Source organism: Trichogramma pretiosum, unplaced genomic scaffold (assembly GCF_000599845.2).
Source record: "Trichogramma pretiosum strain Unisexual culture from Peru unplaced genomic scaffold, Tpre_2.0 scaffold101, whole genome shotgun sequence".
NCBI lineage: Eukaryota > Metazoa > Arthropoda > Insecta > Hymenoptera > Trichogrammatidae > Trichogramma > Trichogramma pretiosum.
Window position 1 is genome coordinate 262,153 of NW_019640823.1, and position 24,978 is coordinate 287,130.

Sequence of the window (24,978 nt, forward strand, 5' to 3'; positions counted from 1 at the left end):
CAAACGTCGAGAACGTCGTCTAACCAAAAGACCACTGCTGCATATATGTATATGTATACGTAACAGCGAATGAGTGCGAGAGAGAGAGCGATATACATTTTGAGCGCCGCTGCTGCTGGTGATCACGCGTGCCTCGTGCGGTGCTGCTTTGTAGAGAATACTCTACTCGTGTTATAGAGTGCGCCGCGGTGCGTGTGTGTGTGCTTAACTATACGGCGATAAAACATGGCGTCGACGCTGGCGGACATTAATATGGCGTCGTCGGATCTATCGGACATGATGTCCGAGGTGGAGATCCAGTCGGACATCCAGGAGGTCGAGATCGAGTCCATGCCCGTGGACATGCCCGCGGGCTGCCACGTCGAGAGCGTCGAGACGTCGTGCGTCGGCAGCGACGAGGAGGACGACGAGGAGAACCATCATCATCGTCATCATCATCCTCATCATCAGCTGCTGGAGGGAGACGACGACGACGACGACGCCGATGCGCGACGTGCCATCATCGCCCTGCACCACTCGGGCTTGCAGGCCGGCCAAGTCGAGGAGGACATCATGCTGCAGACCCAGGAGGAGATCGTGGGCGATCCGCTGGGCTGCTACGATCAGATTCCCGTGCCCGAGCACGGCGACGTCTACGTCGAGGCGAGTCCCGGCCCCTCGTCGAGGCATCATCAGCAGCAGCATATACAAATACATCATCAGCCGCAGCAGCAGACTGTGCTCGGTGTGAATAGTGTTGTCGGTGGTGTTGTTGGTAGTGGTGGTGTTGCAGTGACGAAAAAGAAAGCCCGCAAAAGTGCCTCCGGATCGACGGTGCAGCATCAACAACAACAACAGCAGCAGCAGCAGCAGCATCATCATCAGCAGCAACAGCAGCAGCAGCGCTTCAGGCCAGCACCCCAGGAGCAGCACGCGATATTTGCCGAGATGCCCGGCGAGAACAAGGCGAGAAAGTGGGAGCAGAAGCAGGTGCAGATCAAGACACTCGAGGGCGAGTTCAGCGTCACGATGTGGGCCTCCGGCACTGACGACGGTCAGTAGTAGCAGTTTTTGTTTATAAAAATTTTTGTTTGTTCCTCTCTTCGACACGATAACGATCAACCCCCGTTCACCGGCACCAATTATCGTGCGTGCATACATGCTTGTCTTAGCTAGCGCAAGCTCGCGCTCCGCATCTACCCGCGAAGTCGGGGGCCTTCCTTGTTTGTTCCTAGCTTGTCATTCGTACTAGAAAACTACTACCAGTTAAAATTGAAAAAGATTACAACAACAATATAGATACAAACACTCGCGCATCGTTGCAACAGCTGGCAATCACCTGTCTAGATTACGCTTTTTAATCGTTCTTTCTTTTTTTTTTATCTGTATTATTGAATAATCGAGCATCTGCTTATACAACGGCTGATGTTTCAACCGTTCTCTCTTTCGAATTCGTAATGCATGCGCCTGAAACGAGATGCTCGGATCACCGCGTGCGCTCTAGCTCGAACAGCCAGCCAGCAGCAGCCGTGCGTATGCTGCATGCACAACTCGAAAAAGAGAAACGGAAGCCTGCATAATACGCACTTCCGGCCGTGTTATCTCGCAGCGAGCCTCAAAAATCACTGGCTAACTCGTCTCCGCGTGCAATTTGCACCACAAAGCCGCGAGGGTACTCGCGGGCGGGCACTTTTTTGACAGTCGCGGCGGCCGGGCATTTGTTTGTTTTGATTGCGCCTTCGACGCACGGGCTCGAAACGAGCGATACACGGGGGGCTGCCATTTTTCGAACATGGCCTCCTTGGCGCCGCTGCCGTGTGCTGTGCTGTGCTGTGGCAGCAGAACGGCGCCGCTGCTTATGCGCTTTGTCTCTCCGCGCCATGTTTCTCGGCGAGCTTTTCTGTCATGGCCGAGAGGAGCTTCTGCGCTGGTACTGCAGAACTTGAGCTGCCGCTGCAGCACGATGCATGCCGACACTCGAGTTCTTGAATTTTTTTTCCCCCTACAATTAAAAAATCACTCCAATTAATTTTTTCAAAATTAGTAAAGGCTCGAAATGTGCATAATTTTTATATTTGTACTTTTTATCATTGCAGGAAGTGTTTTATTAGCGTCTCATTTGGTAGATGTTCCTCAAGATGAAGGCTCAAATCCTGAAGCAGAACAAGATTTTAATGAATATATTGACAGTAAAACCACTACTAAATTAAACCACTCCAGCAGTTCTGTGTCCGACAGTGTGCCAGGAGTGGATTTGTCTGATCCCAAGCAATTAGCTGAGTTCGCTCGACCAGGCCACAAATTAAAAGTTAGAAAACCACCAGTGGTAGACAGTGCTGAACGTACTATTGCTTGCCCTCACAAAGAATGCACAAAAATGTTTAGAGATAACAGTGCAATGCGCAAGCATTTGCACACTCATGGACCTAGGTATAAATATAACACCAATTACACAAATCAGAAAAATGTAAATATATCAATAATATAATGGCTAATTTTTTTTACAGAGTTCATGTTTGTGCAGAGTGTGGAAAAGCTTTTGTTGAAAGTTCCAAACTAAAAAGGCACCAACTGGTCCACACTGGAGAAAAACCTTTTCAATGTACTTTTGAAGGCTGCGGTAAAAGATTCAGCTTGGATTTCAATTTGAGAACACATGTTAGAATTCATACTGGAGACAGACCGTATGTGTGTCCGTTTGATGGTTGCAGTAAAAAGTTTGCTCAATCAACTAACTTAAAATCCCACATATTGACACATGCAAAAGCCAAGTGAGTTACTTCATCAATATTTTGATGGTAATTTAAAAATTGTTATTTATTAGCACTTATTTAATTAAATTTTTCTTTAATATTTATAGAACAAGAAATGCTATGGGTCGTCAGGTACCACAAATGCAAATGCAACAACCGCAATTTGTTCAAGTGGAAGTGGCAGATGTAGACAATTCACAATTTATTGTGTACACCGATTAGCCTTCTTTAATAGCTTGATCTCCATATGTGTGATCCATCCATCAAATTTGGTAATATATTAAAAACAGTGTAAATATTAAAACGCTAAAGTGTGATTTCGGGAGGACAAATGGTATGCTGGAAATCGATGGTGTCATAAGACAGTGTTAATTATTTTGGTTCGTATTTCTTATGCTTCAATGAATTTGAAAAAAAAAGTCTTGTTTAACCTTCGATTTATGAAAAAATACAAATAATTATGTGTAAAGTTCAGATTTAAACAATGAAAATCCAATCATGTTTTATACTGAAAATCTTATAAAATAAACGTAAAAGTTTATGATTAATTAATTTATTTCAGTGGACTATTGCGCCCTGCTAAAATGTTAAAACTATTAAAAGTACTGTACGAAACGTATAATAATACGCATATTTATGATGAGATAATGATTTTGATGAGAGTATTGTATAATTTGCGTATGGTATTATTATAAGTGCTTGTCGAGTTTTTTATAATACGTTCTGTTAAGTGCATTACTCGATAATGCAAATGTACATAAGTAACTATGTAATTTATTGAATACCATATATTTTTAAAAATCCAAAACATTTTTTTTTCCTATTAGTACATAAGAATTAAGCATATTGTACTAATAAACATTGGTTGCCAATCAACAATTATGTTCATAAACCAGATCATACCTTCACTAACATAGTTCTGATTTTCTATCTTGACTCTCTAATTGACTGTTTAAAACTTAAAGTCTATCAAATTAAAGCACCTCATGATTTTCATTGTATGGTATTTTATAAATTTTGTTATCTACCGTCATACAACCTTACAGATTCAAGAACTAAAATTTGTTCTTGACTCTTTGAGGTATTAAAAATTGATTCATTTCAAGTGCGTTTTAAATTATACATAAATTATGCTCAAATGTGTAACTATCAATTTATGTAATTATTATTAATTTTTATACAAGTTTATTTCCCAATGATGTTTGGAAATTCCAAGAAAACAGAACTTGTCATCATAAGAAATTGCTTTATACCATATCCTTATTTTCTCTATGAAATTATACTTTTGTAAAGTAGATTTATATATCTTTTGAACCAAGTATCAAATATTCAATTTGATATGGAAAAGCAATATCATGATTCAACTTTGTATTCATTCAACTGACAGTAGATATATGTAAGATAACTTTGTAAACTAATTAATGAGAGAAATATAATCAGAACAACAGAAGATGAATATCGCGACGTTCATTTAACTTTTGAGTTGCAAAATTAACGGTAAAATCTGTCCATAATGGTTTCAAATATTTTTTTAATTGTTTAGAAAATGGTATTCAAAATTTAAAAACCAGTGATTATTTCGTGTGAATAAATGTGGTTAAATTATAAAAAAAATCTTAATAAAACTTTCAGAAAAAAACAATTTGGCCTACTATATTATAATAAAAAAAAACATTTGTACACCCTTGAGCGATATAAAAATATGAATTCTGTACATAGATAACTTTTTCTTTTCAATTTTTATATGCTTCTATTATATAATACTGGAGTCCAACAATTCGTGTCAAATTAAAATTGAATGTATTATGATGTAAAAAGCTGAGTTGAAATTCGATTCGGCGTTGGAAGAAAACCAGTTTCCGACTAAATCAGATCGAATCGGGTTTTAATTTTAAGCGTATGTATTTAATATAAATACGAAGTATCGGAAACGAGCCTACGTGTAAGTGATTTGTTTCAAGTGTTGTTTTTAAAACTTATTAATTTTTTCACGAAATTTTTTGGCAATAAAAAGGAAGTGTTCAATTTAGATGATGTCATTTGTCAATCGTACATTGTATAAAATTGAAAAATTTTACATAACGGACGAAAATTCCATTTACTCGTAACGATTCGATGTATTACTTTCGAGATGTCTTAAAACACAAAATTCAGAGTAATTTTCATATTTTTCCAAGAAAACGTGTCGGTTCGTAAGTCGTGCAGCGGGTCATAACGCGCAAACACAGAGCCTCGAAGCTCCAAGTTATCCCAGTAATACAAGCTCGTGTATAAGAGGCGCGCGTGACGTAGTGCGATCATTGCGATCGTTGCTCGATGCCTTTGCCTCCTCTCTCCTTCTCGCTCACTCATTACTCGAGTTGAAAATTAGCGAGACAAAGACAGAGAGATCCACGACGACTCCAACGCAGACGGCGCGGGAAGGGAAAAACAAACAAGTCAATGGGGGATAATGGGCGGTAATTTACACGCAAGCCGGTTACAAAAGAAAACAATGCGTACGAAAAAAAAAGAAAAATCATCACCTCGCTCTTACGAAAGGGCGTCTCTCCTGAATGACATTAAAAAAAAAAAAACATCGTCGTGCACCAGTATGCAACTAGTCCAGTGAAAACTTACATGAAATTGCATTTTTTTGGGGAGAGATGAAACCTAGTCTACTTTACGTTTTTGGGTGCGCTGAATTCATTGCCGATGTTATTTTTTACCTAAAACATCAGCGTCAGGGTGAAAATCGAGGGTGAAAGAGTTTTTCGCTGATATCTCGCGAACGAAGCAAGATACAGAAAAACTAATTGCACCAATCGATTCCTCGTGAAATTTTACATCGAAATACACTTCAAACTTTTCAAGTGTCAGTGCAAAATTGTTCACAATATTGAAAAATTAGTTTACAGCGGTCGGCGGTAGTGGGAAGGGGAAGCGACATATATAGATATACTAGCGCGGCGCCGCCGGCCCCCACTACCGCCGACCGCTGTAAACTAATTTTTCAATATTGTGAACAATTTTGCACTGACACTTGAAAAGTTTAAAGTGTATTTCGATGTAAAATTTCACGAGAAATCGATTGGTGCAATTAGTTTTTCTGTATCTTGCTTCGTTCGCGAGATATCAGCGAAAAACTCTTTCACCCTCGATTTTCACCCTGACGCTGATGTTTTAGGTAAAAAATAACATCGGCAATGAATTCAGCGCACCCAAAAACATAAAGTAGACTAGGTTTCATCTCTCCCCAAAAAAATGCAATTTCATGTAAGTTTTCACTGGACTACAACGATATTCTCACAATTGCGAGGATCGAAAGAGTCGGCGCTCGTTCATCTACTCCGCTGCTAGACGAATAGACGGTGTGAAACATAATATTGAAAACAGCAACAGCGCCTCTCTACAATCTGAAAGCGCGCGAATTTGCTGCCAGTTACCACCAGCCAGCATATACACAACATTATACATACGACACACACACACACAGTTAAATTCGCACACTACATAAGCGACGAGAGTCAAGCAGCGGCCCCAACGAGCTTAAAGCTTCAGGCAGCGGCCGCGGCGCGCGTATACATTGCCAACAGTATATCTATATATCTGCACAGCGCCGGTGCCGCGCAACAGCGAGAGCGGCGTCCGTCCACACACAGTCAGGAGCTCGCTAGCCGGTGTATTCGTAGCTTCGTTTCGCTCGCAGCATTATTGTGAGTACCAATACAAAACTGTTGTTTCTTGCCCCAAAGATTAATCGTATCATTTTTCATAACACACGCGATTCATCGATCGCCGCGAAGCCTTTTACCGTTAAAAACAACACAATCGTTGCTCCGTAATTAATAACTTTTTTGCATCTCGACTTCGACTTCGTTTATACATAATACACGCGGTGTGCGCGACGATTTTCGAGCCCACGAGACATGCGCGTTTGCCCGCCATTTTCGTGATCCATTGCCGCTGCTGTTGGTGCTGATTTTGGCCTTCCTCGAAATATTAGACATCAACGCCGAGAACTGTGAGTGCTTCCCCGTGTTACAACCAGTTCGAGAGACCGTCAGGTGAATTCAGAGTTTCGGTTTAGTATGATAAATTTCGAGATGATCGCGATTCAATTCTCCCCCGTGTGATCTCTGGGTGTTCGTTGTATCTATATGTAGAGAGGGGGCCGACTTCGATGTAAATTTAACGCGAAGAACAGTGATAAGCCCGCGCACTCACATAACCTGAAACATCGATTTCGCGTAACTGAATTTTGTTAAATTTTTTCTTTTTTTTTTTGCAACCTGGTTACAGAATCTTTAGTCAGACAGACGACTTCGAGTTGGGCGAAATCATGAGCAAATCAAAAGAAGCCACACCACCAGAAGGTGAGACCGAGGAGGAATACAGCGTCGAGAAAGTTCTTGACAGGAGGGTCGTCAAAGGAGGAAAGGTAAGATACACGCTATAATTTTAGTGCTTTGTTCGGAATTTGCATTTTTTTTTTCGGAGTTCACATTATTTAGTTATTTCGATGTGATAAACGCACGCCGTGCTCGTACGCTTTATCTTGACAATGCTCCGTCGTGAGTCGGTTGTCTTTTTTCGCTTCTTGTTCTCGTGTTTAGCCTAAATGCAAAATCATCAATTCGGAGCCAAAACTAAGGCACTCATACGCGATGATGTTCACTCGCTTTCGTGATCAATATTTAAATCAAACTTATTCCTAAATGTCGTTGGGAATTATGATTACAGGTTGAGTATTTCTTGAAATGGAAGGGATATTCAAATGAAGACAACACATGGGAGCCCGAAGAAAATCTAGACTGTCCTGATTTGATTGCTCAGTTCGAAGAAGCACGTAAGAAGAAGGAAGCTGAAAAGAGCAAGCAAAAAGCTGACGAAGAAAAGGAAAAGAAAAAACGGAAGAGTACGAGCACGCCCACTCCAGTGCCAGCAAAGAAGAAGGTTATTGAAGAAAAGAAAGCTGAAGGTAATTATCAAATTATCATCTGTCACGTAAGTTGAGACATTCTTCAGTTTAATAATCAATCTTTTACCATTCAGGATTCGATCGAGGTCTAGAGCCAGAAAGAATCATTGGAGCAACTGACTCCAGTGGAGAACTTATGTTCTTGATGAAATGGAAAGGAACTGACGACGCAGACTTGGTGCCTGCGAGAATCGCCAACGAAAAATGCCCACAGATTGTCATTCGTTTCTACGAGGAGCGACTAACGTGGCATAGTCCTTCTCAGGAAGAAGATATGTCTAAGGCAGAGAACGAGTAGCCTCTTAACTATTACCTTTAAATATTAAGAATCCTTTTCTCTAATTACGTCACGTACACTAATATTGCATATGCGTGTACATAATTTTTGTTTTTTTTTAAATTTAGTAGTACACTTCCTGTATAAAAATAATGCTTGAATGAACATTCGAATTGATTCATTCTCATATTCATGTATATCTGAGCGGTGTGATTAATTGCATAAAATACAAATATGAAATGAATATGATATGATTATACTTGATGTGTCGTCTCTGAAAGTTTTTTTTATTTTGACTACTCAGTCCTCGTGACCCACTTGATTTAGCTCTACTACTCGATAAATTTCACGATTTAAGTTGAAAACTTTTACTAAACTCAACTAAAACTTCTTTCTAATGTATGAATGACACTACAAATATGAAAAAAAAAATTCTTATTTTTATAGATGCTTAGATTAGAAATAAAAATAAATTAATTATGAATTTAAACAAAATTTATTAATCATTTCATAAACCTTACACAACTAGTATGAACAATAGAAAAAGTAATAATATATTTACAAGGCAACTATTTTATTACAAAAAAGAATTACTTCTTATTATTCTTCGTTTTCTTCTTGTTATTTACACTTTTGCCCGGTCGCTTGCCGCCGCCCTTCTGGTGCTGTGGCTTGAAGCCCGGCTTTTTACCACCCTTTCTCGGCCCTTTGCGCCCGTAACCCTGCAACTTTTGATTGCGCGCCGTCTCCCAGTCCAGTTGGCCGGCGCTGGCGCCGTCGCGGTCGCTCAGCGACCTGCTGGCCCCGTACTTGAACTTCTTCTGGCCCTGCTGCTCCAGCATCTCGGCGAACTCCTCGGCGTCGACGAACTCGCTGTCTCCCGATCCCTTCATCTTCTTGGCGGCTTTTTTGTTGCCCTGCTTCTTACGTTTGCCGGATCCCACCTCCTCCTCGTCGTCGTCGTTGAATTCCATGTCGCTGAAATCGTCGTCCAGCTCATCCAGATTCAAGTCATCCAAACTTCCCATCTCGTCGTCGGAGCCCATATCATCCAGATTCATGCCCTTGAAAGCTCCAGCTTCAGTTTCATCGTCCGAGGCCTCTTGTTGTCCATCGTACAGCTCATCCATATCACTGTCACCGGACAATAACTCGTCGTCCTCGTCGACATCGTCGTCGTCTTCAGCCTCGGAGTCACCTCCGTCGTCATCGTCGTCGTCGTCCTCGTCTTCGCTCTCGTCGTTTTTACCCTTGGCACCCTTGCGAGCCGGTTTGTAGTCGCTGGCAAAATCCAAGTCGTCGAGATCGTCGGATTTTTTACCTTTGCTGGCCATCTCGTCCAACATCGCGTTGAAGTCGTCGCTGTTGACGCTGCTGTTGTCGTCGTCGTCGTCGTTCTCTTCGTCGTCTTCCTTCTTCATCTTGAGTCCCTTGAACTGTTTGCGTTCGTTCAAGTATTTATGCAGATATTGCTCGTCCACCGGTATGCGATCGTTGCGCTCGTTCAGATAAGCCGGACAACCCACGGGTAAAGTCCGGATGCCCGTTGGCGTGTAGCCCGAGCGCATGGCCAACGGATCGTTTTTGCGCGAAACCTTCTTCTCCTCGAGTTTCTTCGGGTTCTTGAACACGTAACGATCGAGGAATCGGATGAGGGTCAAATCCTCGAGGGGATCGCCGGTATAGTTGATTGTGCTTCCTGCGAACGAGAGAGTTTTGTTTAGAATCATACGTGTTTTTCATTTGGAATTTTTCACCGCAAAAATAACAAAAAAATTATTACCTTCGAGAATCGTTTTGGCAAACAAAGCAACGCTGGGATGGAAGTGCTGTTTCAAAGCGAGCAGCTCGCAGAAGAAGGTGAACTCGACGCCGCAATGCAGTGGATTACGAGCCATAGGATCGTAATGAGTAGCTCTCATTTCCGGCTTGACATCCACCTCGGTCTCGGGTTTGACTTCGTCGGTTTTATTTTCGACGGGTTCACAGATCACGTTCGACAACATGATGGACTCCTCCGCTTCCTCCGTCTCTTGGTTGTCATCTACCTCTTGCACCTCGTCCTTATCAACGGTATCATCCAGTACTATTTCATTTTCTTTCTTCACTGTTTTTTTGAGTTTGAACAGCGAGTTTTTCGTCAATTTTTTTGCCTTCAATGTTTGAGAAATTACATACAAAATTGCACAGATCATATTTGCAGAAAAGTGCAGGGATACTTGAAGAATTCTCTTGATGAATGCTTGAATTCGTGGTATACTTTCGTCGTTCCTCATAACTCTGTACAACAAATTTAAAAATACAGATTTTTTGGCTGCTGTTCCAATGGCGGGATCCAAAAGCTTTTTGTAAAAAGCTGAATAGAATCTTCCAGAGAGTTTAGGATCTTTTCCAGTGACCTGAAAAACAAAATAATGTCTTAGTAATGCATAATGATGACAATCTTAAACTACCAAAATTAAAATTTTACCTGGAATAACAAGCACAGGGCATTGAGTGACACATTGAAAGAACCAATGTGAACCACTTTGTAAACAGAGTTGATGTGCTCGTTAAGTTTTTCTGAACTATTATCGGCGTGACGATATGCTCTGTTAACTCCAGACAATATAGCAGCCATCATCCTACTGTCTGGTTCGCCTTTTTTTAAACAAGCTTTGAAGAATGCAAAATATACTTCAATGAGGATTGTTGCTACTTCCTTATCTTCAGGTTTCAATAAAAATTGAGTTAATAGACAGATAGCAAAATACTGAGCTCTAGGTGCAATATTTGGTCTGAACAATAATTTTTCTACTTCATGGAGAACTACAATTTTCATATCTGGTAGTTTACGGCACAATTTTGTAAGGCAAAATACTGCCTTTGAAGCAACTTTGCTACCTGGGTCACCAACTTTGTTGATTAATATACTCAAAAGCTTATCTCTTTGCTCAGAGTTACCCATCAACAATTCACTCATCACAGATATTGCTTGCTCTCTATTTTTATCTACAGTATCATTGGCAAAAGTTTGAAGTGCAGCAATGAATTTTTCATAAGCTTCTTTCAATTGATCTTCAAAATGCCATAAAGCCAGTAACTTATTTTTAGATATAAGTGGCCTATTTGTAATGTTTCCATCTTTATCAACTTCAAACGATTTATCATAGGTATCGATGAGTGACAATTCTTGTTCTTCAAACTTCAGGAGTTTGTAGTGAGGGTGCAGTAAATCGTTCAGAAATAGATCCTTCAGTGCTCGAATTACAATAGCACATTGATTATGCTTTGCCACTTTTACATTACCGATTAAAGAGTTGAGTTGAGTCAGATTGTGCTTGGGGCTGTTCTGAACAAGAACAATTCCTGCAGCCACTTTGTCCTGTGTTGTACCCTTGGTCAATGCAGTTTTCAGATATGAATAATCTGAGTCTCGAGATTTTGACTGCTTTAAATGATAGGCCGTTGATTCTGAATCGAGACATTTCTTGGCTTCTTTGTGCAAATCTATGACTTCCATGTCGCTCTTGCCATGTTTGTATGGAAATTCTGATTTTTGATATTCTTCGTACCATAATTTTGGTTTGACCAATGTTTGATCATCGGCATAAAACGGCGCCGCGTCACCCTTCATGTTTATACGATTTGAGTTTATTTACTATTTGAAATAAAACAGTTTCTTAAGTTTTTTCTAACCTAACTAGCACTTGTACTATACTTTTACACGCACGAGACACGAGTGGAGTGGCAGACTGCATGAGGGTATCGTAGGTTGATCGGAGGTTGCTTCGAGCACGTGGGATTTTAAAAATCATAGCGCCGGCGCTCAATGGTGGGAGTAGGGGGGATATTTGAAAGAAGTCGTATATGTTACGAAAAAATGAACAATCTTTTTATTGAAAATAAAAATGTTTCGTAGTAACACTTATAACTTCATAATTTATTTTTCAACAACAATAATTAATTTTAATCCTTATCAAATGGATCTGCGTACATACTTATCATACATATTCAACATATTGACATCAGTCCTTGGAAGCACAGTTTCCAATGCTTTATCAAAGTCTTCCATTGTTATTTTCAATGATTCATCAAAGTCTGTGGTCTCGGGATTATTAATTAGTAATTCGTTTATAGCTTTCAATCCAACTTCATTACAAACTGCTCCAATTTCTGCTCCAGAATAGCCTTCAGTCTTTTTCACCAACTCTTCTATTTTAATGGAAGAAGTTAGCATTTTTGCAAGTTTAATTTTGAATATTTCTTCTCTTGCTTGAGCATCTGGTAAAGGAACATATATGAGTCTGTCAAATCTTCCGGGTCTGAGCAAAGCCTGTAAATGAACATAAAAAATTAGTAGAGAGAGTATGATAAAAATAATCTTATTAAAAATTTTACAATACCTTATCTATTCTATCTGGTCGATTGGTAGCTGCAACAAGAGTAACATTTCTCAAGGCAACAACTCCATCTAACTCAGTCAAAAGCTGAGTTAAGACTCTTTCTTGAACGCTACATCCACCAGCTTCAGATGAAGTACTTCTTTCTCCGCCAAGAGCATCGATTTCATCAATGAATATGATGCATGGTGCCACTTGCCTTGCTGTTTTGAATAATTTTCTCACCTTCTTTTCTGATTGTCCTACAAATTTGGAGAATAATTCTGGCCCCTAAAAATATATAATGAGTTATTCACATCAATTTGATAATATATTTTTTAATAAACTTACCTTAACATTGAGAAAGTTCAGTTTACTTTCAGTAGCAAGGGCTTTGGCAATCATAGTTTTAGAACATCCAGGTGGACCAAACATTAACACTCCTCGAGGAGGTCTTAATCCTCCCGAAAACAATTCTGGATATTTAATGGGCCATTCAATAGATTGAAGAAGTTTTTTTTTTAAATCATTTTGCCCACCAATATCAGACCATTTGACATTGGGATTTTGAATAGCAATTTCTTTCATTTCCATTGGATTAACTACGTTTCGTGCATGAATAAAATCTTCCTTACTTACTAAAACTTCAAAATTACCACCAGTTTTTGATGAGCTCTCATGACTTAGTGCTTTCAGACAAGCTTCCGAACATAAATTAGTTAAATCTGCTCCCACAAATCCATGTGTTTCATACGCTATTTTATCAATATCATTTTCTGTTAAAGAATTTGGTATTGTCTCAATCATTTTCAATATTATTTGCTTTCTTACATCTCTTGTAGGTATAGGCATATGAAATTCTTTGCCAAAAAATTTTGGATTCTTCAATGAAGTATTAATTGATTCTGGATCAGAAGATACTGCTAAAACAACGATGTTCTTTTTATTCAGCTGCAGTTCATCAAAAAAAGTTACAACATTGCTAAAAACTTTTTTTTCATAACTTGTTAAATTATTTTTGTTGGGACACAAAATGTCTATGTCATCTATGAATACTATAGATTGAGGTTTTTCAAAAGCCTGGTCAAATAAGTTTTTAAGTATTGAATCAGTTTCATTCTTATTACAAGTTGATAAAATTAGAGGATTTATTCTTATAACATGAGCATCAAATTCTGATAATAAAGCCTCAACAAGCATTGATTTTCCAACTCCAGGTGGCCCATGCAAAAGAATTCCTTTGCTGATCTTGAACTTGAACAAATTCAAATCGCTCTTGAGACCTATTTTCAAAATTTTTATTAAGTCTTTGATTAAATCAGAGTATCCTCCAATATGTTTGAGAGAGAAAAGGTTTTTTTTTATAATTTTTTGCTCTGACTCTTCATTAAAAAATCTCCAATTAGTCTGAATTTGAACTAAATAAAATTTTCTTCTATTTTCACTTTCTATAGAAAGTTTTTCAAACTCTTCTTCTATGGAATCGTTAGATTTAATGTTAACAACTTCAAAAATTAATTTCTGGTTATTGTATGAGATACGAATTCTATTGCCAGAAGTTAAGATATGTCTATGGTAGGATCTGCTTATGTCCAGTTTTATCTTTGAAGTTTCATTGCTATCAACTTGAGTTTTTCCTATGACTTTAATGACAATTTCTTGGGCCAAAGAAGGTTTATAATCAAGTTTTTTTATAGATACACTTCCTCTCATTTTATCTAATTCAATAGCTGAAATATTAATGCAAAAATTAATAAATTGTAATTTTTCAATTGTACTAAAAGAAATTCGGAATACATGCCATCTTTGGTTAATAATGCTGAAAGATTTTTATTGTTACTTGGATGTGCAATTTTGACGATTGCATTATCTGAAGTATTAATTATAACTGGATCACCCCTAACAATGTTTAAAATCATGTAATCCTTTCTCAGCTGTGGTAAAAAAATAAATCTATCTGATTCTTGACCACTCCCTGGCAAAGACAGTTCTGAAAGTTATTTTTATCATGAAATTTTTGTTCAGCCTTGATTCAACAATTAAAGAAAACATTATTAATTTATTACCTGCATCTTCACAAGCTCCTATCTTACAATATAAAACATCTCCTCTTATAAAATTGTGATTTGATGCCTCTGTCGGAGGACAACTTTTTTCGTGGGCAGCCTTATCTTTTTCCGATAAACAAGCTTGACAATTGTCACATTTTGTCCATAGACTTTTTCGAGGTGTAGGCATTTCAAAGTCTAATCACCTTTAAAACCACTAAAATAGAATTTTATTTGAATTACTCCAGCAAACGTTTTCTTTTATTATAGTTTTGATCTCCGTGACACGGATTTTTTCTATTTATTCACGACCACGTGTTTACATTCACTGCATGCAGACATAACTCTCGTCAGCAGACATGTTCGAGCAGGTTGTAATATTATTTTAAGTCTTTCAAGTGAATACTAAAAGGTTTGTTATATTGACGCGAAGAAAATAGGAGTACATTTGAAAATCGACCGATGCATCATGTGATAGATTTTAGATGTTAAAGAACTATTTTAAGTACCATTACGAGACTTAAAGCTCTGATCGGCTGCAAAAAAGTGCTTCAATTCGCGCACGTGTGTGCAGTATTCTGTACCTGTCATACGCATGTAAAAGCGAGATTCTCGTGGTTTCCCTTCCACATAAAATTATTCGGGAAGAACTGGGTGGGGAGTATAAAACTCGCGGACATGACCTACGGATTCAATAAAAAAGTAAGGAAGCTGCGATAGCGGGAATTAAAATGAAATATGAACTTTTTAAAGTCTAAGGAAATTTTCAAGATTTTGAAATCGTTCTAATTGTTTCTTTCAAAATCGACTAATGGCGATTGCGTGGCAATAATAATAACGAGGTAAAACATAATAAAAACGAAGCGTTTTAAGTAATTCATTAAAATTTATTGTAAAAGTTTTGATAAAAAACAAATATATAGAAATAAATTCATTTAACTAGTATATCAATAAAGTGTTTCTTTGAGTAAATTAGCAATTTTCATACACTTAACTACAAAAGGAGTTAACTACAAAGGTGTCAAATTATTTTAAATCTTTACATTTTGCTACATATACTCAAATAATTCCATTAACAGTAGGAAAATTTTTAGTTCAATTATGTTAAATCAACATAGATACATACATTCAACTCATTGAAACACCTAATCATAATAAAGTTACTTAGATTAAAAATTATTTTTAATTACAATTATAAAAGATGTTTGTCTCTCTTTTTTAATCTTCTTTCGTCCTCTTCTTCTTGCTTTCTGGTGCTTCGGCTTGATCCACCGGAGGTGCCTGCCTCTTCAAGCTACAAATAAAAAATAAAATAAAATGGAATTAATAATCTATCATCGATGGGGAAAATAAAATCGACGCGCAGGAAAATGTGTTAGCGGTACACTTACACAAGGGTAGCGTCGACGCGCGAAGCCAATACTTTCAACGCTGCCTTGGCGTTCTTGGACAGATCCACATTTTCTTCATTCAACTTGGCTATCTTCTCGGCGAGCTTCTTCTCGAGCGCCGCGCGCTCCTCCGCGAACTCTTCGAGTTTCAACAGTCTGTGATTGTTGAAGAAGACCTTGAGCAGCTCCAGGGCCTGACCGCGACGGTACTTCCTCAGAGTCGGGTCGAAGGCGTAATCGACCAGCAGCGGGGCGAGCCTCCAGTTGCCGACCCAGCAGAGCTGCAGCAGGCTCTTGAAGAGGATCGAGGACAGGGCGCAGCTGCGCTGCGTGAAGAAGGCCCTGAGACTGTCGCAGAATATCGTGCAGAAGGAGTCGGTGCAGCCGGTGATCTGTTGCGAGCAGCGTACCAGAAAGACGCAGCACTCGGCGAGCTTGTCGCTCATCTCCTGGCAGATCAGGGTCGATTTCTCGCCTTTCTCGATGAGCGCCTGTAACAATAAAGCAAAAAAAGAAAATGATTATCATCATGATTGTTATGGATTCTTGCATGTATAATTATCAGCGCGCAAGTACTTTGTTTATTCGTTCGTATATATATTATGCAATAAAAAAGTGTGCCGACAAATTGATAACGCGACGCACTAAATTAAACGCAATCATGAGCGAGCGAGAGAGATCCTCTCGTCACGCGTCAGTCGCTAGATAACGTTCCCTCGGCGAACTCGTCTCTCTCCAATACGCTCTCGGGATCGAATTAAATTTCCGGACGAGTCCGCTGCCGCAGCAGAGCAGCTGAGCCGCGCGCGCGCAAGGTCGCTCTGGCAATTTATCTCTCTCAACTAGTGTTTGGCTATATAATATCGTCGAGATGATCGCCACGATGGCGCACCTGATCCTGGGCGGCTTCTTTCTGCTGAACCTGGTCGTGTGCGTGGCCTACGTGGCGATGCGCCGGGCCCAGCGCTACTGGAAGCGGCGCGGCGTCAAGTCGGTCAAGGGCGCCACTTGCTGGGGCCACTTCAAGGCCGTGGTGCTGGCGCGCCGACCGCTGCGCGACGTGCTGCGCGAGCTGTACGAGCGCGGCCGGGGCGAGCGCGCGATCGGCTTCTACGTGTTCGCCAAGCCGTTCCTGGTGCTGCGCGACCCGGAGCTCATCAAGTCGGTGCTGGTGCGCGACTTCAAGTGCTTCGCCAATCGCTGCATAGCGCCGCGCCGCGAGGACTACATCGGCTACGTGAACATCTTCGCGCTGCGTAGCCCCGCCTGGAGGCTGCTGAGGCAGCGACTGACCCCGGTGTTCACGGCGAGCAAGCTCAGGCACATGTTCGAGGGTATCGTGGAGACGGCCGCGGAGCTCGACGCGCATCTCGCCAAGCAGCTCGTCGATAAGGAAAACGAAAACGACGACGTAGACGACGATGGTGGGTGGACGGTCGTCGAGGTGAAGGAGCTCTGCGAGAAATTCACCACGGACGTGATCGGCCTGACGATGTTCGGCATGAGGCTGAACGCGCTGCGCGACGACGAGTCGGAGTTTCGCCGCGAGGGCAAGAAGCACTTTCAGAACAGCTACGCGCGCCACCTGAGCCTCGTCTCGCTGTTCTTCATGCCGTGGCTCGCGCGACTGCTCAGGATCAGCTTCTTCGACGCGGACGTGCCCAGCTTCTTCAAGCGGGTCATACCCGAGGCGATGGCCGAGCGCGCCAAGTCCGGGGCCAAAAGGAACGACCTGCTCGACGCCTTCATCGAGATCAAGAACGCCTACGCCAACGATCCGGACGACGAGATGCGCTACTGTGAGTTTCATGATTTACTTGAATTTTTACTCATAAAGCTGCATCGACTCAAAAATCTTGAGTAAGACTTGACATAAGATTTAACGCGACTATTCGACGATTCTCGACGCAGACTTCCAAGACGACGGCCTGGTGGCGACGAGCATCGTCTTCTTCCTCGGCGGCTTCGAGCCCTCGGCCTCGATGATGTACTTCACCCTCTACGAGTTGGCCAAGCAGCCGGATCTGCAGTCGCGGCTGCGCCAAGAGATCTTGGCGGCCCTCGAAGAGGAACCGGGTCGCCGCATCACCTACGACATGGCCAACGGTCTGCCCTATCTCGAGCAGGTCTGCTGCGAGGCGCTGCGCAAGTATCCGCTGCTGCACTTCCTGGACCGCGAGGCCGAGGAGGACTACGAGCTCGACCCCGAGAGCGGCCTGACGATCGAGCGCGGCACACCCGTCATCATTCCCATGAGCGCCCTGCACATGGACCCCGAGTACTATCCCGATCCCGATCGCTTCGATCCGGAGAGATTCTCGAGCCAGAATCTGAGGAAGATACCGGCCTGCGCTTATCTGCCCTTTGGCCAGGGTCCGCGCAACTGCATCGGTACGATCAATTTTTTCTCGCGATAACACGCGCGTATTCGATACGAAACGGAGGCGCCTAATTGTTTTTTTTTTTTTTTTTTTTTTTTTTTTTTTTTTTTTTTTTTTTTTTTTTTTTTTTTTTTTTTTTTTTTTTTTTTTTTTTTTTTTTTTTTTTTTTTTTTTTTTTTTTTTTTTTTTTTTTTTTTTTTTTTTTTTTTTTTTTTTTTTTTTTTTTTTTTTTTTTTTTTTTTTTTTTTTTTTTTTTTTTTTTTTTTTTTTTTTTTTTTTTTTTTTTTTTTTTTTTTTTTTTTTTTTTTTTTTTTTTTTTTTTTTTTTTGTTCCAGGCATGAGGATCGGCTTGATGCAGTCCAAGGTCGGACTGATGCAGATACTCTCCAAGTACGAGGTGTCGCCCTGTCGCGAGACGCCCGTGCCCCTGGAATTCGACAGTTACACCCTGTTCACCAAGTCCAAGCACAACATGAAACTGAACGTGCGCCGAGTTCGCGACGATCGACGACGATAATGTCGCGCGCGCGCGCGTGTATCAATACCCCCACTTTTGTACGTAATATATAAAAGCAGCACGAAATCGAATGCAGCAATCCAGAGTTGCGGAAAGTTTTTTGTTGTTGTTATTTACCTTGAGAATCGCGGTGAGCATCTCGCCCGTGACGTCGCACTCCTTGAACTTCTTGCAGGCCGCGAGCTTCTTGAGGCAGCCCCGCACGCGCATCTCCAGCGGCCTCTGATGGGCGTCCTGTATGGAGAACTGGAGCAGAGCGAACAGCGGCACCAGCGTGGCCAGGGCCAGCGACATGCTCGGCTCGCTCTCGAAGCACATCTCCAGCAGGTCGAGGACCCGCGTGCGGAAGTGCGTCAGCGCCTGGGCGTCCTTCTGCTGCTTCTTCGAGCGGCTCTTGCGGTTCTCCTTGAGTATGCGGAAGGCCGCGGCGAGCTGGTCGTTCAGTCGCTCGCCCTCCGCCTCGTCGATGCAGTCGACGTCCAGGTCCTCCTCGCCATCGTCCTCGGGATTGGCCGCGCTGCCGAGGGCCGATTGCACGGCCATTCTCACGCGGTCCGTCAGCGTTTCGTCGTCCTCATCGTCGTCGTCATCGTCGTCGTCGTCATCGTCGGAATCGCTGTCTTCCTCGTCCTCCTCGTCCTCCTCTTCGCTCTCCTTCGAGGCATCTCCGTTGGTCGCGACTCCGTTTGTTTTCTTGCCGTCGTTGTTATCGTCGTCTTCGTCATCGTCGTCGTCGTCGTCCTCGTCCTCGTCCTCGTCCATCGATTCGGATTCCGAATCGGATTCTGGATTGCTCTTCAGGGGATTCTTCTTCTTGACGTCGAGAACTTTGAGAATCTGCGACATGGCTTGGGCGTTCAGGTGAGGACAGATGTGCGGGAACACGCAGCTGACCAGCGATCGCAGCAGATGACTCTTGTGCGACAGGAGCGACAGGATGAGATCGATCACGACCTCGACCCATTCGGGCTCGTCGTCGTTGTTCCGTTTTCTGGAATTTTTCACGTGCTCGTAGCAACTTTGCAAGTCGTCGATCGACGTAACCGCTAATTCTGGATCGGAAAATAGCTGCAGACCCATGTGCATGATCATCGTGTGGAACACGACGCTCGTTTGGTCATGAATTTTATTGAGTTTTTTCAAGAGTTTCAGCATTTTCGACCACGACGCGGTTGCAGTTTCATCCAGTGCTTGACGTAATTTCAGTTCGCTCGATTTAAAGACAGATTCGTCTATGAAATTGATCAAAGATGCGAGGACTTCTCGTAAATCGTCGAGTTTTGGTAGTTTATTATCTAGGGCCCGGTAGAAACTTTCTTTGAAATGTGCTGAAAATTATTGAAAAGTTGAAAAATTAAAGGACTGATAAATCATGTTCAATATATAAATATAATAATATAAATAATATATAAATCACATAAATGAAAAATCATATTTTAGCTATAGTAACTCATTAAATTATAGAAACAAAAGTTTAGATTCTTACATTGGAGATCAACACCAATATTTGAAGATTCACATAGACCTATTTCAAAAAGATACTTGAGCTGTTCTACTCTCCATTCTTTTTCTTGCTGTACTGCTTTGTGGCCAAGTAATCTAAAAAAATAATTAGCAAGTTAGTATATTTTATTTTTTAATGCAATAAAATAATTGCTCCTTAAAAATATTGAATCTTACTTCACACTAAGCATTTGTACAACTTGAATTCTGGCACAATTACTCCAGCTCTCACTCTCATCTTTCTCTTTAAATTTGGTATTGTTTGCTATGTCTCTATATAAAGAAGCGACTTTTTTAACCCCATCAGCATTCAGATTATTAGTCAATGTTTGAATAATTTTTGTTCCAGTAACTTTTTCAATCATAATATCTCCAGGATTGATGATTAGTTTTTTCAGCACATTGATTTGTATTTTAGTTTTAACATCTTTATCTAAAAGAGTCACTAATTCTGTTAATGCTTTTTTGAAATTCATCGCAACATCATCTTTCTTGTGTTTAGGATCATATGAAAATCGTTTCAACATATATTTGAAAAAATTGGGGCTAATCAGTACTGAAATTAATGCTTTATCTTTCAAATTTGCCAATATCAAATTAAACAATTCTGTTCCCACAGTCTGAACTGTGTGCGATGGCTTTGTAAATGCCTGATCAATTCCAAGCCAAAAACATTCAACAAGATTAGCTTCCACTAATTTTTGTGCAAAGATTTTATATATTGGATGTTTGTAGCATATTACTCTTGGTATATCCTGGAAATTAAAATAAAGTTAATAAAATATTTTAATTCGACTGAAATAAAAATTTTGATTCACATTACTTACAGTAAGAATTCTGATTATATCTTTCATAGACTCTTCACTAATTATATTCTCATTCCCAAATTGGGCTTTAAGGGTTTTCTTTGAGATGATTTTGGGAAACTTATCTAAAATTACTAATATAACATAAAATGTATCTAATGTTTGTTCAGAAATTGGTTTACAAATTTCTGGTTCTATCACAGACCATATCGGTTTTAAAGAGTCCTTGTCATCAAATAGATTAAGAAATTCTATGATAAATGATGTAGATTCAAAACCTAAATAGCTTCTCTGTTTTCCTGAATGTATCAAACATTCTATTACTTTTGTCTGGTCTTCTAATGAACTGTTTTTAATTAAACCAGAGCGTATGATAGCTCCACAAGCTAAAATGCGCCCATTGTTAATGTCTGCAACCTCCTGTGAAAATTAATAAAATTAAATAAGAGGAAAATCAAACGCATTATTAGGATCATGAAAAATTGGAAAAAACAACTTACGCTTTTGCTGTTACTTTTGCTACTCTTCAATTCAGTATTCATAATACTGAATATATGATCTATGGTTATCGTTGGGTCATTTGATAAAATTCTATGAAAAGCAACATAAAATCCTTTTCTAGATGAAACTTTGGATGTCCCAAGACCTCTAACCAGTCTTGTCAGCACATGATTCGCTTCTTTATTATCTTCATTTTCCTACATAAAACAAGAACGAAAGTATATTAATAATCTTATATTCGGACTCATGACAGTATAATCATAATAAAAAATAGTTCAATATATTTCGCTAAAAACATGATATTATCCGAATGGATGCATTTCCAAAAATGTGAGGTTATCGTGAACACAAATTAAATCTTACCTTCTTCGTCCTCGTATAATACAACGTTAATTTGGCAGCTCCTTCGATCCTCTGCGAGGCATTGTCTTTCAAAAGCATAGAAAAACAGTCCAAAACTTTCGACGCCATTGTCACAATTTTGAATTCGCAATGAAAAATCTATTAACACAAGTATTTTTTTTTTCTTTCGAATATTATAACACGATACGGGCTAGCACATGGTTACCACTCCACATGTTCTCGGTGCAGCATCTGCGTAGTGCGTACAGCGCAGAGAAAAAGTTGGTGGCCGGCCGGAACGCCAATGCGCGGCGTGCGCACGAACTAGTTGTCAGTGAGTGCCGGTGTGGTGGTGTGTAACTTTGAATTGAGAAAAACTTCTGCTGTTCTGTTATTCAAACGTTTGTTTTATTTACAAAAAAAAAAATTACGCATCGTTTGAACGCAGAAGAAATTTCTGTTCAATTGTGTTGACATTTTTTCTCTCGTACCGGCAAAGTAGAAAAATGCATCGTTCGCTGAATTGAGCTAATTTTTTGTCATGCGCTTGTGTCACTCGATCGTAATCGATTCATCGGACAGCCGTTAGCAGAGCCGGTAGTACTATACTATCTGAGTAGTTGGGGCAGTGAGCATCGAGCAGTCCTGCCGTATACTTGTCGGGTGTCTCCACGGGATCAATCACATCGCTGTCTACGCACAAAGCGTCATTTTTTTCTAGAGACTTGTCCGATTTTCTTGAATTAGTTTCAGTTCCATCGATCAGTGAATCTGTACATTGTTTTATCTACCAAGATGCAGCACGAAAAAGTTTCGGCTCTGAAAAGGGCAGAAAGGTTCGTTCATTGTGACATCGATATTATTTCAATTATAGAATCAGTCGTAAAGCACGTGTTATTCATATATTTTGTTTTCATTTACAGGACCCGAAATCATCGTACCATGAGTACAGACAGATTGGATAGTACTCGCTCCAGCGATCTTAGTAATACTACTCTAGGTAATGACATTTGTAATAAAATTATGTCAAATTTTATTGTGAACCTTTTTTTTTATATTCTAATAATTTATTATGTATTGCAGCATCGCTCAATTCGCCAAAACGAAAAACCCATTTATCAAGGCATTCAACGATGCCTCAAAACATCAGTACAAATCTGGCAAATCTCAGAAAAATGGAATTGGAGAATAATAATTTGGAAATGGAGCTTATTTATAGCAATTTTACAGCATCGTACATAGAGTTGTACCTAGAAGAAAAGAAAAAAAAGGAAGCGGAACAATCAAGCAGTACTCTGATAAAAAACCTCAGCAAAGAGACAAAGTCGCTTCAAGAATATTATTATACTCTATCTATAAGATTGAATGATATTGAATATCTATCGTGTTCAAATGATTACACAGATTCAGTTCAGCAAAATACAAAGGATTTCAAAGGTATTTAAGTCATATCAAAAAAATTTTTAGTATCATGAATTTATTCAAAATGATTTTCAGACAAAATACAAAAATGGGGTATCAATGATGCTTTGTTACAATTGAAAAATCTTTTGAAGAGATTTAATGTCTTGCGCTGTGAAAATATGATTTTGCCAAATTCACCGGAACATATGCAAGATTTAGAAAAAGTTTTGAAAGAGTGTCTTAATGCATTAAAAGAAGTGAGTAATCCAGAGAAATGCGAACTCATAGAAAAAACAGCCTCTTATTATGAAGAATTTGTTTCAATATATCAAGAAATTATCCAAATTAAAAAAATGTAAGTTTTAATAAATAATGAAAATTAAATATAATACTTAGTGAGTGAGTATAATGTATAAAAAATAATGAATTTATGTTTCAGAGTGGAAGAAGAGATTTGTTATGTACAAATTGAAACTTTGAAGACATGTTCACATGCTTTGTCACAAAACAATGATTAATTATAGAAAGAATATTTGATTGTATTAAAGTATATTTGTGAGTTAAGGAATAATTATAAAAGATATTAGATATCATTTGTACATATAGTTTTTATTTATGAATTGTATTTTATAAGTAACAATAGTTATTAAAATATTTTAGTTGAAACATGTTTTAATTATTCATTTTCATGTTTTCATCATTTTTTCCTATTAAAAATAACACAACCAGTATATAACTGGTAATTTACCAGTGTATACACTTTAATTATCGTTTGCCTTAAACTTAAATATAAATCTAATTTTGTTATGTACAGAAGTCCTTTTTCTAGTTTATCTTATCAGTCCTACATAGCTCATCATTCATTATTTGAAATAGATTGAGCAGCATTATTCAATGTATTGTAAATGTCTTTAGCATACTGTACTTGAGATCTAGCAGTTGCTAAATATTGTGAATAATTGAGTGCATCTTGGACACCCATATTTTCATTTCTTGCAGACATGACGGACACAGGCATGTATCTACCAGAACTAGAATTCTGATTCAAACATTCGATGGATGTCTTTAAATTCAGCTCAATCTGATCGCAAATGCTATAAAATTCTTCTAAATTCTTATTGAAACGTTGATCTGGAACCTCTGTACTCTTCGATACATCGATCAGACTATTCTGGTGCAAAGTTTGTGCAGCACTTTTCAGAGCCAACGATAACGAGTCACGCAGCGGTCCTATCAAACCTTTGACTTTGGAAATATTATCAAATTTTTCTTGTGGTTGCTGCATGGGTGGTCCTGGTGGGCCAGGCTGTCCTGGATGCATACCTGGATGAGGAGGACCTTGCGGCATCGGTACAGGATTGCCTTGCACCATTGGATTCATGCCCATGGGGACACCTTGCTGCATTGGCATGTTCATTTTGGAAGTTTCACGCAGCGACGACGATGAATAGTTCTGCAACGCAAAAGGTAAACATTGGATTGTTGTTGTACTGTTTCATCAAAGTGTCGTCAATTGATGAAAAAAGAAAAAACAATAAACGGAATATCCATAATTACATAAGCTAATAACGTTGGCTGATGCTGTGCCAGTAACGAGTCTCTCCTGCAGCAACAACTTATTCAATATTATCAACTTTTTAACAGCAGTCGAAGCTTAGACACGACCAGATGCGTACACTAAAAAATTTGCACGTTGTGAACAAGCCTAACTCTAAGTGTAATATTTATCCACGCCGGTGAGGCGCTGACGCTACC

The 24,978-nt window shown here is 39.8% G+C and overlaps 8 protein-coding genes across 10 annotated transcripts; 4 read left to right on the forward strand and 4 right to left on the reverse strand.

Annotated features, from left to right (window-relative positions):
* Window positions 1-111: 111 nt before the first annotated feature.
* Window positions 112-4,374, forward strand: LOC106655422 (transcriptional repressor protein YY1). The gene is made up of 4 exons (XM_014375802.2): window positions 112-1,033; window positions 2,076-2,409; window positions 2,487-2,750; window positions 2,840-4,374. Exons 1-4 carry the CDS (start codon window positions 226-228, stop codon window positions 2,952-2,954), a joined length of 1,521 nt encoding a protein of 506 aa, XP_014231288.1. The 5' UTR covers window positions 112-225; the 3' UTR covers window positions 2,955-4,374.
* A 1,944-nt stretch (window positions 4,375-6,318) lies between these two features.
* Window positions 6,319-8,233, forward strand: LOC106655467 (chromobox protein homolog 1-like). Of its 3 annotated transcripts, none has more exons than XM_014375867.2 (4): window positions 6,319-6,427; window positions 7,014-7,152; window positions 7,455-7,692; window positions 7,767-8,233. In XM_014375867.2, exons 2-4 carry the CDS (start codon window positions 7,054-7,056, stop codon window positions 7,988-7,990), a joined length of 561 nt encoding a protein of 186 aa, XP_014231353.1. In that variant the 5' UTR covers window positions 6,319-6,427; window positions 7,014-7,053; the 3' UTR covers window positions 7,991-8,233. The 3 variants fall into 3 exon arrangements, with proteins under 3 accessions (XP_014231353.1, XP_023318966.1, XP_014231355.1); XM_023463198.1 differs by lacking the exon at window positions 6,319-6,427 and adding an exon at window positions 6,463-6,735; XM_014375869.2 differs by lacking the exon at window positions 6,319-6,427 and adding an exon at window positions 6,612-6,778.
* Window positions 8,234-8,446: 213 nt separating this feature from the next.
* On the reverse strand, window positions 8,447-11,713 carry LOC106655465 (CCAAT/enhancer-binding protein zeta). The gene is made up of 3 exons (XM_014375865.2): window positions 10,440-11,713; window positions 9,753-10,368; window positions 8,447-9,668 (listed from the first exon to the last, which is right to left on the reverse strand). Exons 1-3 carry the CDS (start codon window positions 11,583-11,585, stop codon window positions 8,560-8,562), a joined length of 2,871 nt encoding a protein of 956 aa, XP_014231351.1. The 5' UTR covers window positions 11,586-11,713; the 3' UTR covers window positions 8,447-8,559.
* Window positions 11,714-11,927: 214 nt separating this feature from the next.
* Window positions 11,928-14,951, reverse strand: LOC106655391 (spermatogenesis-associated protein 5). Its single transcript, XM_014375766.2, has 5 exons — window positions 14,397-14,951; window positions 14,132-14,320; window positions 12,682-14,060; window positions 12,355-12,621; window positions 11,928-12,284 (listed from the first exon to the last, which is right to left on the reverse strand). Exons 1-5 carry the CDS (start codon window positions 14,566-14,568, stop codon window positions 11,928-11,930), a joined length of 2,364 nt encoding a protein of 787 aa, XP_014231252.1. The 5' UTR covers window positions 14,569-14,951.
* A 360-nt stretch (window positions 14,952-15,311) lies between these two features.
* On the reverse strand, window positions 15,312-22,094 carry LOC106655464 (myb-binding protein 1A). Its single transcript, XM_014375864.2, has 8 exons — window positions 21,841-22,094; window positions 21,477-21,674; window positions 20,998-21,396; window positions 20,348-20,925; window positions 20,154-20,266; window positions 18,785-19,995; window positions 15,770-16,260; window positions 15,312-15,672 (listed from the first exon to the last, which is right to left on the reverse strand). The coding sequence occupies exons 1-8, from the start codon at window positions 21,946-21,948 to the stop codon at window positions 15,597-15,599; spliced, it is 3,174 nt and encodes a 1,057-aa protein (XP_014231350.1). The 5' UTR covers window positions 21,949-22,094; the 3' UTR covers window positions 15,312-15,596.
* LOC106655466 (cytochrome P450 6k1-like) lies at window positions 16,286-18,752 on the forward strand. Its single transcript, XM_014375866.2, has 3 exons — window positions 16,286-17,568; window positions 17,681-18,160; window positions 18,486-18,752. Exons 1-3 carry the CDS (start codon window positions 16,641-16,643, stop codon window positions 18,665-18,667), a joined length of 1,590 nt encoding a protein of 529 aa, XP_014231352.1. The 5' UTR covers window positions 16,286-16,640; the 3' UTR covers window positions 18,668-18,752.
* A 72-nt stretch (window positions 22,095-22,166) lies between the features above and the next one.
* LOC106655451 lies at window positions 22,167-23,796 on the forward strand. The gene is made up of 5 exons (XM_014375841.2): window positions 22,167-22,655; window positions 22,743-22,819; window positions 22,903-23,256; window positions 23,317-23,578; window positions 23,663-23,796. The coding sequence occupies exons 1-5, from the start codon at window positions 22,615-22,617 to the stop codon at window positions 23,739-23,741; spliced, it is 813 nt and encodes a 270-aa protein (XP_014231327.1). The 5' UTR covers window positions 22,167-22,614; the 3' UTR covers window positions 23,742-23,796.
* Window positions 23,797-23,915: 119 nt separating this feature from the next.
* Window positions 23,916-24,934, reverse strand: LOC106655447 (mediator of RNA polymerase II transcription subunit 29). The gene is made up of 2 exons (XM_014375838.2): window positions 24,781-24,934; window positions 23,916-24,676 (listed from the first exon to the last, which is right to left on the reverse strand). The coding sequence occupies exon 2, from the start codon at window positions 24,638-24,640 to the stop codon at window positions 24,080-24,082; it is 561 nt and encodes a 186-aa protein (XP_014231324.1). The 5' UTR covers window positions 24,641-24,676; window positions 24,781-24,934; the 3' UTR covers window positions 23,916-24,079.
* Window positions 24,935-24,978: the final 44 nt, after the last annotated feature.